This window comes from Schistocerca serialis, chromosome 3, assembly GCF_023864345.2.
Source record: "Schistocerca serialis cubense isolate TAMUIC-IGC-003099 chromosome 3, iqSchSeri2.2, whole genome shotgun sequence".
NCBI lineage: Eukaryota > Metazoa > Arthropoda > Insecta > Orthoptera > Acrididae > Schistocerca > Schistocerca serialis.
Window position 1 is genome coordinate 198922594 of NC_064640.1, and position 12820 is coordinate 198935413.

General features: G+C 36.7%; 1 protein-coding gene across 3 annotated transcripts in view; it reads left to right on the forward strand.

Moving 5' to 3' along the window:
• LOC126469909 (CCR4-NOT transcription complex subunit 2) overlaps positions 1 to 9182 on the forward strand; it is a 102283-nt gene extending 93101 nt beyond the window's left edge. For all 3 annotated transcript variants that reach the window (XM_050097271.1, XM_050097270.1, XM_050097269.1), the window contains exons 7-8: positions 5520 to 5627; positions 8468 to 9182. In XM_050097271.1, coding sequence (XP_049953228.1) covers positions 5520 to 5627; positions 8468 to 8693 — 334 coding nt within the window. In that variant the 3' untranslated portion in view covers positions 8694 to 9182. The remainder of the gene's footprint in view (positions 1 to 5519; positions 5628 to 8467) is intronic.
• Positions 9183 to 12820: the final 3638 nt, after the last annotated feature.

Below are 12820 nucleotides of genomic sequence, written 5' to 3' on the forward strand. Positions count from 1 at the left end.
TGGCAGATTTTACATACCTTATTAGCAACCAATACTGTTAGGAGCTTCTCTCAATGCAAATTAGCAAACTGATTTGCTTCTTCTCAAAGCTTAGCTTGTGGTCTCTTTCTACCAGTTTCAGCTATTACATGACACGTTATACCTAGAGCCAAGAAAAAATTGATTCACTTACGGACAATTTTTGGGCCTGCTGTTTGCCAGTTTAAATTTTATTATATATATATATATCATCATCATCAGCTAATTGGAAACAAATCAGAGTGTGACAAGCCATAGATGTCACAAGAAACCAACCAAAGCAAAGGTATACCTTCTTGCACTCAGTGATAAAAGTTACTAAAACATATTATTAAAAATTAACTCTAGACATAGAAATAGAATAAATATTCCCTCTAAGTGAGCAAGGGTGTAATGAAAACATGAAAAATAATATCTCAGAACCAATAATGCTAAGATTTAAACAGTATACTAACATAAATTGACATACTAGTGCAGGTGCTATTGTGGAACCTTTTCTAGTGCATGTATACTGTGACTAAAATTATCAGCAAAAGCTTACCATAAATTGAGAAAAAAAAGAAAAAAACTGCACTTCCAGTAATGAAAGTGTACCATCACAGGCTCCAACTAGTGTATGTGTAAAGTAGCAGATTATTAGCAGTGTGTCCAAGAGTGGTACCAATGTCGGCAGAAATGTAATTGTCGTCAGCTGGTTATTGTTATGTTATACAGCAGTTCAGCCATGATTGACAGCAGTGCAGCTATGATTGAATCAGTGAAGTTCTATGAACATCTTAAGAGTGGAACAGGGAAATCCCAGTTGTTAATTGTGTCTTCGTGGACATACAAAAGTACGATTCGCTTAACAGCTAGGTTAAATCACTGAAATCTGGATGATAGAGGAACTGCAATGACTACAAGTTTTTGAAGAGATATGAAGCGCTAGAGTTGAGAGGAATAATGAAATTACTACAACCTGTTACTGAAGAAGGCAAGCTTAACTACTTTGTTTATAATGAAGAACTATACAAGGATCATGTAATGACTGGCCATGGTGGATGCAACTGAATGCTAATATACTTAGTCAAAGAACCATAATATAACGTACAGAGATGTCCGGATTTATCTTAGCTTATGTGAGCCATGTTTACAAAAACAAAAAGTCAGAAGAAAGGAATATTAGTGAAATCTGTGCTGTTCAAAGAGTTAAATTCCAAATATCAAGCTGATCTCGTAAACTTCCAATCGCAATCGGATAGAGACTATAAATTTGTAATGGTTTATCAATACTTTCTCACTAAATTCATTGTTCTCAGGCCACTGTAGTACGAAACAGCTTAATATTGTTAAGTGCTCCCACACTGTTGCAGTCGGACAATAGTCGAGAGTTCATTAACAAAATAATGAGTGCTTAACTGAACTATTACCTAATGTTAAGATTGTGCACAGTAAACCTGGACACAGCCACAGCTATAGCCATAGCCAAGGCAACGTAGACTGAGCAAATCAAGACATAGAAAATATACTACCTACATTAATGCTGGAGCACAACACCATTGAGTGGGGCTGTGCACTAAGGTTTGTGCAGTTAATGAAGAACAGTGCTGCACATTTTGGAATTAAGCAATGTTTGTATGCGCTCCTAATCATGGTTTGTCTTCATAAAGTCTACCTCCTGAAGCATTGGTGAACATTCACTCCGAGGACAACTTTGAAAATATAATTGAGTGAGTGTTGGCAGCAAGAAAGGGAATGGAACTTTTTTGGATAATTATCGTAGCAAATTGTCGGTGCAAGAGGATGATATACCAACAGGAACAGAGATTGAGAACAGAGAGAAAGTGTTTATTACAGACTGTAATGAATACTACCTGACTGGTTTAGGCGAGTCCACTCGTACTGTTAAAAAAACAAAGAACTGAGGTGTAAAAGTGCTTAGAAGGGCAATCGTAAAGAATGCAACTGTGCTCAAATTGTCATTTTCCACAGTGGAAAATGACTGTATGGTGAGCTTTCCAGTTCCTGACTTTGATTGAGCAAGAGGAGATGTAAGGTTGATCTTGGGTGTTTCTCTCGAGACAACTGCTGATGGCTTGTACTGAATCAGGATGAGAGATGATGTGCTGAGCCAACCTTACCCAAGGTAATAAATTGATTGTTTCTAAATATTTCAGGAAGGGACAATACAATACTTAACTGTGACTATGACTGCAACATTATTTTGTTTTCAGGTCCCAGTTCAGTACTTGCACTCTCAGAATAATCTCAGAGGAGGTTGTTCCAGCAGTGAAAATTATTGCCCTGTGGACAGTTGCAATGCCTCAGTCAACAGGGAGTGGCCAGGGATTCTTTAAATGCAACTGCCAGTACAAATGTCAGACTTGGCGATGGTTTTGCAAAGAGAAAAAGTGGTATACAACTCTTCAAGTGCCATGGTGCACGACCATGCTGCAATAAATGAATTTTATATGTGATATGACTATGTTTTCAAATTGCAGTTCATAAAATGCAACTTTCAAAATGTGACTGTTTTGTTATTGCAACCATCTTTCACATTCCTAATCTCCTGGCAGTACAGGTATACCTAGCGAATGTGTATTGTGTGGCAAAACTGGAATCAATAGTACACTTTCACAAAAGTGGTCATTGAAGGTTCACCATTACCTGTGATGGTATACCTTTCCTGAAACACCCACATCTATTATATCACATATTTAAGCATATATTTATCCTATTACTCCGTCTAGAGCATATTTTTTTAATGTGCTTCAATAACTTTCAACACAGAATTCATGAAGCTATGTATGTTTTGGCTTGTTATTCATAACAGACATATATGGTTTGTTACTCTTTGTTTACAATTAGCTGATGAAAAGTTATAACTGTGCTTACACATCTGACAGCACCTCTTGAGCATGGATACCTGTTGTTCTTTTGATGTTGAGTGGTTTTGATGAAGCTGTATTATTTTATTGGCGTATTGATGTGACATGCCATGATATGTAAATAATATAATGTTCCTAAGTATTAGGCTATAATACCTCATGTGTAATTGGTTGCACTATATGCATTTCCGGTTGTTTCGTGCTTGTATGCTGTATACAGATAGTCTGATGATTTTTAACCACAGCTGGTAGTGACAACAAAGGACACAGCTGCTTGTCATACATTTTACAAAATGTTTCACAGCTGTTGGCAATAGCATTCCAAAAAAGTAACTTTTTATCTAATGTTTTTGCTTTACTGTGTTAGGTTGAAAAATAAAGTATACACAAGTTACATTATGTTTATTGACATCACACATTACATCTAGTTATATTATAGAAGAAAAAGAACATTAACACCAACTCTTTTAAATTAAATCATGTAAAGAAGAAATTATTCAGCATTTCTATATTTGAAATTTTTTCAAAAGAAAATGTTGTCATAACTTCAATGTTCGTTTCGGAGATATTATGCTACTGATCCCTCAAGGCATCACTATTGTGTGAAAACAACTGGCTGGAGTCTATATTTAAACGTGGAATACAAACTGCCGTGACAATTTCGACATTTCCTATTGGCATGAAAAGTTTCTTTTCTGCCAAATTATGAAAGGATTTGCATCCCTTCAGAATATGTTAACTTCTAAGACCTGCTATTCGGGCCATAGGCATAAGGAGAACATTGAGAGAAGCATTCAGTAAGTCTGAAATTAAATTTTGGCAACCGATCTAACTAAAAACTCTAAGAGGTTTTGATCTTACATAAAATCAGTATCCAGTTCGAAATCCTTAGAGAAGACCAAAATACTAATTTCGGTCTTCCGAAATTACTTCACTGTGGAAGAGTGTAAAGCAGTCCCTGCTTTTGATCACTGTAAGGACAGTAGAATAACAGATATTGAGACAGTCGACGGCGGAATAGAAAAGCATCTACGGTCTCTTAGTAGTGGAAAGGCATCAGGACCAGGTGAGATACCTGCAAGATTCAACAACGTTATGCAAAAGAACTTACTCCCCTTCTAGGAGCAGTTCATTGTAGATTGCAGGAGCAATGAAGAGTACCTAATGACTGGAAGAAAGCGCAGGCTATTCCTTTTTTCTGGAAGGATCATAGGAGAGATACAAATACAGGTAATTAAGGTCTATACTGTGGACACCAGTATGGATTTGCGGAATGACCTACAGAGGATCAATCAATGGTGTAGAGTCTAGAGTTGACCCTGAACGTGAGTAAATGTAACACATAGCATATACATAGGAAAAGAAATCCATTACTGTACAACTATACTATTGATGATAAATTTCTGGAAACAGTAGCTACTGTAAAATATCTAGTGGTAACTGTCAAGAGTGACTTTAAGTGGAATGGCCACATAAAAAAGTAGTAGGGGAAGCAGATGCCAGACTAAGATTTGTGCGAAGACTTTTAAGGACATGCAACTAACCCACAAAGGTTGGAGGTTTACAAGACACTTGTCCCACACATTCTCGAGTATTGTTCATCAGTCTGAGATCCTTACCAGCTAGGACTGATAGAAAAGATAGGGAAGATCTAATGAAGAATGGCATGTTTCATCACGAGTTTGTTCTGTCGGCATGAGAGCTTTATAGAGATGCTCAGCAAACTCCAGTTACAGACGTTGCAAGAGAAGTTATGCATCGCAGAGAGGTTTACTATTAAAATATCAAGAAAGCATCTTCCAGGAAGAGTCAGACAACATATTACTTTCTCCCACAAACATCTCGTGAAGTGACCAAAATGAGAAAATTCGAGAAATTAGAGCTAATATGCAGGCTTACCAACAGTCGTTCTTTCCAGTCACCATTCCCAAGTGGAACAGGGAAGGGGGTATCAATCAGTTGTACCAGAAGCACCCTCCCCCCACACATCACTAGGTGGCTTGCAGAGTATGATGTAGATGTAGATTTAAGGTAGCTTGGTGGCAGCTGCTGAGGTGACTTTGGATTCAACTGAGAACATGTACACACACACACACACACACACACACACACACACACACACACACACACTCCTTTCCCTTTATAACACATTCATCCATGTCACTTTTTGCCATGACTTCCAATACACACTGTAGACAAATTTTGCCGTGGTTTGTGTCACTTGGGCCTTAAACTGACTCTGATGGTAGCAGGAGTGGTGAACATCAGTATCAAAAATGTTTGAAGCAAAACTGGGTTACATTCCTGGAACTAAGAAAGTTGCACCTAAGCAGCCAACTGTCAAATTTGTGTAAGCTGAGCCTTCAGTAGAAGCTGAATAAAATTGATCATAATTCTGTATAATGGTCTTCTGTAGTTTGTAATAAGGTGGGAAATAAAGTTAGTAGGTAGTATATAGTGTGGTGTAAGATAGTGAAAAACCCACCTATATTATCTGTTAAACTGGCAGTTGATGGCAAAAAATATTGCAGTGAACTATAGCAATTATGGTGTAAGTTTTTACCATCTCACACAGTCTGCCAATCATTTGCAATCTTAATTGACATTTCATATAATCTTTCATTTTGTTTTCAGAGACAAACTGGGTCCAGTGAAATTGAACCGGTACAAAGATGACTTGTTGTTTTATATGTTTTATACAAACATTGGTGATGTGGCACAGTTGGCTGCAGCAACAGAGTTGTAAGTATTGTTGTTGTCATACGAGTTATCTATTGTAAAGTAGTTGGTTAGGAGACCAGAACATTTTTTAACAGAATTCTTATTTTGATTTTGTATTATTTTAAATCAGTAAGAACCACCACACTATTGGTATGTTACAGTATGTGTGTGCTACAAACCTACGGCATGGATTTAAACACCTCATAATGTTTTGTGCCATACCGCATCTGCTGTAACAAGTGAAGTGTTTTAACCGCAACATTGCATACCCTTCAAATGAGTCCATCTCTTAATCCACCAGCCAATATCCTTTTAAATACAATCAATTCTTAAGCATGTATTGAGAGCGGTGAAGTTTAAAGAGCTTTGTAATTGCAATAATTTAAGTCATATTGCAGTTTTTGAGATTAGCATTATCCTGAAATATGGTAATTGATAAAAAAATATTATACTGATTACTGACTACATACAGTTTTCCAATTTTCAGCACTATATATGAACTTTAGATTGATAATGGTAGTTATAGCTGGATCTCCACAAAGACTAATAACTTTTACGTGAAACAGTATTTGATTGAAAATATCCAAATTGACACCAGGGACAAAAATTTTCAGGCATATTCATTGTCGTTCTGCAGATTGTCGGTAGACGTGTTAGCAGGCTAGTCTCTTAGTAAAAGAGTTCAACGAAATGTTCCTTTGGCATCATACCAGTTCTGAAGTGTTAGGAAAAACCAGTGTCCATTGTTCACAGAAAATCTGTCTATACTGTCTTGAGTTAAGTAGACTCCATCATTATGTTGCTGATTTTTTGACGATGTGACAGTGTACTAACAAGGGAACCTCCCCATCGCACCCCCCTCAGATTTAGTTATAAGTTGGCACAGTGGATAGGCCTTGAAAAACTGAAAACAGATCAATTGAGAAAACAGGAAGAAGTTGTGTGGATCTGTGAAAAAATAAGCAAAATATACAAACTGAGTAGTCAATGGGCCACATAAGCACCATAATGGACTATGTGAGATTAGGAGCGCCGTGGTAGCGTGAGCAGCTGGAGAACAAGAGGTCCTTGGTTCAAGTCTTCCCTCGACTGAAAATTTTACTTCCTTTATTTTTGCATAGTTATTATCTGTCCGTTCGTTCATTGACATCTCTGTTCACTGTAATAAGTTTAGTGTCTGTGTTTTGTGACCGCATCGCAAAACCGTGCGATTAGTAGACGAAAGGACGTGCCTCTCCAATGGGAACAGAAAACATTTGTCGCAAGGTCATAGGTCAACCGATTCCTCCACAGGAAAAAACATCTGATATATTCTATACGACACTGGTGACGGCATGTGCGTCACATGACAGGAATATATTATCGACCCACCTAACTTGTACACTTGGCGAATGGGTAAAAAGATTCTTCTACCTTGCCCGATTTAGGTTTTCTTGTGGATGTGATAATCACTCCCAAAAAAGTGATGAAAACATAAGAGTTTGTCACATAAACTGAAAATAAAAAATTAAACTTTTCACTCGATGGAAGATTTGAACCTAGGACCTTTCGTTCTGCAGCTGCTCACGTTACCACGAGACCACGGCGCTCCTGCGTGCCTATCTTCCCTTGAACTACTCAGTTTGTATATTTTGCTTATTTTTTCGCAGTTCCACACAACTTCTTCCTGTTTTCTCAATTGATCTGTGTTCAGTTTTTCAAGGCCTATCCACTGTGCCAACTTATAACTAAATCTGAGGGGGGTGCGATGGGGAGGTTCCCTTGTAAGTAGGACACAGTGCCTTGTCCTTTATGCACCATCAAATAATGAATAGTCATTCAGTACTCTGCAGACAGGAGCAATTACCCATTGTCGCCACAAACAATAACACTGGATACCCAGTCAGTCGTGGAAATGTTATGGCTTTGAGGAAATATTACCTGTGAGCATTTAATGAGTTCCTCCCTCTACTTACTGTTTTCCTTCAATTTACGATGACCAGACAGTGGATATACTGTTTGAGCTCAATCATATTCCACTAGTGCAATTAGACAGTGGATATTGATGAGTGGGTTGTGATGGCCAATTTGTACAATAGCTATTTCTTTCTTGTCATTTATAATAATACAAGGCTATAGTGTCTCTTTGTTGATACACCTAGCTTTTTGGTGCATGATTCACATTGGACTCTCACATGGGAGAAGTGAAGTTCAAAATTCTGCCCAGCTATCCTACTGTGGTTTCTCTAATTGATTAAGGTGAGTGCCGCGATGGTTCCTTTTCAAAAGGACGTGACCATTTTCCTTCCTGATCCTTGTCCAGTCCCATCTTCTGCATGGTTTCTAATTACCTTACTGTTGACAGGATGTTAAACCCTTCCCTTCATTCCTTCATGTGTGCGACCTTCAGTTGAATACAGAATGCTTTTCTTTATGGCTGTACTTCTGGCTGAGCCTTATGTGTGGAAATTTCTGAATAAAATTTCATTTGTCCCATATTCAAAGTTGGCTATAACACACTTTCTTTTACAAAGTGTGATGTGACTCAAGAAGCACTCTATCAGTCTGAAGTTTGACCTTCACTCTTCTAAGGCCATTTAATATGTGACATCAGTGTAGCCACGAGGATAGTTTGTTACATAGCTGCTATGTGAATTTTATTTTAAAGATCCTCCTCTTTCAAGGAGATGCTATTTTCACAAACAACATGCTATAATAAAGTTCCCATTTGTGATTTTCCATAAGTGATTGTCAGTTTTTGACTTGATTGTATAATATATTTCCAACAGATAACAGTAACATGCTAAAAATATATTTAATTTTTGTCTCGGTGTGGTGAAATTAATTGTAGAGCTAACATGTTACTATTTTGATTATTGTAGGTACAACAGGGAGTGGCGGTATCACACAGAAGAGAAGGTTTGGATTACACAAGCACCAGGAATGGGAGCTGTTGAAAAGACTTCGACATACGAACGTGGTACATACTTCTTTTTTGATGCACAAAATTGGCGAAAAGTGGCTAAGGAATTTCACCTTGACTACAATAAGCTGGAGGGCAGACCTCAAATGCCATCAACGATTAATCAGTCCCAAACTGTCATGTAATTTCGTTTTATAAATATATATTTTTGAATAAAATATGCAAAAATAGTAATATATGTGGACACTGTAAGTATGCAAGAGAAAATGAAGTAAGAGGCACAGCAAAAGCGGATTTCTATTTTCTGAGTACGTTTTTATCTTTTAATGTCACATTCTACATGATTCGTCGGGTGTGGCTCTCAGCGTAACATTGCCAGAAGTGTACTGTGTAATACATAATTGTATTTACAAGAGTAGTGATCTGCAGACTGGTATCATGTTCAACAAAAGGAAGAAAGGACTTATTTTCCTTCAGTTATGTTGTCAATAATTTGATTAGTTCAGTTTTGTATGTTTTGTTTTATTTCATTTCTTAATTGTGTTGTTTGTATGAGAACCTGTTTACAACATTCATGTATATGTACATATTGTATGTCGAGCTGTCTCTAAAATTTGAGACAGCCAGAATCGTGAACTTATTATATGCATTTAAATGGTTATTGTTATGAAGAATCCTGAATATTTTATTTTTCCCTTGTAACATAGATTTTTTTTACATATCTTTACTGTAACTTCTACTTATGTGACTGACCTGCTTTAATCAAGCTAATATCTGAAACACAAGCAGAGACAGTAGTCATGTGCTTTTAGATTTGGATTGTGCACATGATACTGTTTAAGTTCTACTGTAACATCTGACACTCTTCCTCATTGTTGCTACATACATTCTTTGTCTGTGCCTGATGAACTATAAATTTTATTTGGCAATCCAAAATGTGTGTGGAGGGCCTTCATTTTGACATAATATCAAAATTTCACTTCTAATTTATTGTTTCGCATCACAGTGGAAATAATATTTAGTTTGTGTGCCTTCCAAAGCCTACTTTTGAAGCAGATTTTCAAAAACCACTCAGGTACAAAACATCTTTAATTATTCAGTTTTGATGACTTTGCCTGGAAGAATATCTGCTGTTCTATTATGACAATATTATGAAAAGGAAAGATTGCTACTCCCTGTATCACGGAGACATTGAATCGCAGACATACACAACAGACTGCCATACTTGTTAAGCTTTTGGCCAAAAGGCCTTTTTCTAAAGTAAAAACACCATGCAAGCACAACTTGCATATGCAAATGATGATTGTCTCTGGAAACTGAGGCCTCAGTGGCCAGACACCGTGGTCGCCTGCACAAGGGGGTGTGTGTGTGTGTGTGGGTGTGTTTACATTAAAGGAAGGCCTTTTGGCCAAAATCAAAATCTTTTCATTGTGTATGTCTGCATCTCAATAGCTCCTCTATATGCTGAGTAGCAATCTATCCTTTGCATAATATTCTCATTATTCCATCCTGGATTTTTCATTGTTTGCTGTTCTAGAATTGTTCACTACTGTTGGTATTTTTCACTTTTTACCTGTGCTAATTTTTTTTTTGGGAGGGGGGGGGGGGGGTTGTAATGCATTCAGTTGTTTGTAAAGCTCAGTACAAAAATGAGGTAACAGTTGCTTAAAATATCAGTCAAGTCACTTTCATATCTTTACATGCAGAAATTATTCCTGTAAATTGAGTGCTCGCTCTTTGCACCACTACCACCAACAACAACAACAACAACAACAACAACAACAACGCAGTGCTCTGGTGCCTTACTAAGGACTCAATGGTGCACATGTCATCTTAAACTTCCCAATGACAGGGAAGACAGTCACCATGTTTGTGAATTATACGGCTGTGTAACAGTATTCTGCCGTGCTACTGTATTTATGAAATAGTTATTTGAGATGGAAAAAACCCTGTCAAATTTTACATATCTGAGCAAAGAAAAGTGCCTAAAATGGGCCACTGCTCCGCATACTCAGCCTGCTCCACACATTCAGTCTTTTCTACATGGCACAATAATATCAAGGAGATCTTAAACTGTCTTGATATATCAGTAATGGGGTTATCCTACACAAAACCATTTTAGCTTGCAGGTTAACAATGTGGCCATCTTCAACACGGAAAATACCTATACCGTGAAAAGTTTTTTGAGTTTTTTGTGTACAATGCCACCATCCATACCGTGGAAATATGGTGGTAAACATTTGGTGACAAAACTAAAGTGCCTGTTTTTAAATTTAAGATATTATATATGTTCATAAACTACAGGTAATAAAGTAAATGGTCACTCTTTACAACCACCTCTAACCGTGAAGTTTCAACTAGTAAAAAATCTACAAAAAATATACCAGTATTTAACTATTGGAAGTTATAGTGATGCTATTGTTATTGAAATACTGCAGCCTGTAGCTGTGCTCTCTCTCTCTCTCTCTCTCTCTCTCTCTCTGCGCCCCTCCCCCTCTCCCTCCCCCTCTTTTCGACCCCCAACCCTCCCTCACATTATCTGTAACAGTATCTCTTGACTGCAACTGTTGTCTTTTTGATTTTTATGTCTGGTTATGGTAATTATGTTAAATTATCTTGAACATCCGTAATTATGTGATGAGTGTTTAATACAGATAAAATAATTTTTGTTATATGGGATGTTTTGTGTGATGTGAATTTATTGTGTTGTTACTTATATGTATTATGTCTGTCACAGGTAGTTTACCTGTAACTGTGGAGTTACTGATCTCTTCCCATTGGCTATCATTTTCATTGGCTTACTTTTTTTCCCTTTGACCTATCTTGCACATCTAGTACTAAGCAGCTATGTGAGTTTATTCTCACATTTTTAATGTTTAATAAATACCTTTGCATATGGCTGTTGAACTATTGTGAGATTATACAATTTGCACACTTTTTATTTTTGTCTTAAATACGTCAATGTAGCAGGCGCAAAGGATTATTATTGGACAGTGTGTGGTGTTTAACAGTGTTCTGTGCAAAAAAAAAATTTAATGAAGAAGCAGTTTCCAATCCATCACAGATACCATCTACACCTCCTGGTGGAAGCACTTGCAGATTTGTCTAAAAGTAACTTTGGTGGATGCATATGTGTTAAGAATAGCACATGGTCATGAGGGAGGTGAAGCTACTCCTCACTTTGTGTGGCAAACCTTACTTATTGTGAAACTTACTCAGAAAAGTATTTTGCATCCCTCTAGAAATAGCAAAAAAAAGTGTGCAAATAGTACTGGTGACACTCCTTATTAAATTTGAATGTTGAAGAATGTTTCATTTAATGTGAAGATTAAGTAGGATGCACATGTGATGTCTATAATATGCATTAGGTAAAAAAGTTATGCTATTGATATAATGGTACCAATGGTTTATTGAAGTGACCTAACTTTTGTCATGTACCTTAAAAATTTTGTTACTATTCATCAGATGACTGTATTAGGCATTGATCCCTCTTTGATCATGTTATTTGTAGTGCATTCCTTTGCCAACTCAGTGTTCTTGTGTTATCGATTTAGTGAATGCTTCCTGTGTTGTTCTGTGCTTATGTTACCTGTTGTCAGTCGATCATTGACAATAAGTTGCACATCACAATATAAAACGTTACTTGTAATAAATCTGTTGAATCCTATAATCATAATGGGTAGACTAAGTAATTATGATTGTTTCTAGTCGTGGTGTGTAGTTACAATATCCATTACAGTACTGCAAATCAAAAAGACAACAGAGAAGTGGTTATCTACGAAGCAGCATAGGAATCAGTATTAAGTTTATTTGGAAAATAATGAGACACACAGGATTCTCGCCACCAGCAACATAACTTCATTGGAGTCGTCATATAGAGTTTGAAGTTTTCAGTTACAGCTTGAATTGTGTGTCTGAAATAATGCTTGTAATGCCACACACTATTAGCACTCAAAAATGTTTAGGTTTATGTTGGCCATCCACAGTGTTCACTAATTTGTGTCAATAGTGTTGATAGTTTACTGCAAAATTGTTGCGTAATTTTATGTCAACCAGTCCTTAAATTTTGTAAGAATCTGGGCAATGATTTTCTGTACTTCAGACACACATTAAGAAGAAATTAGCCACTCTCAAAATCAGTCATGTTTTATCTTTATTTGTTTATACACACACTGGTGTTAACATAAGTGATACATAACTTGTATAAAAGAAATTACATGACCCAGTTTCATTCTCAATAAATAATTAAGATTTTTAAACAAAACTAATTGACCACAAAAAGAACTGTGCAGCTTGTGACAAGTTTGTACAA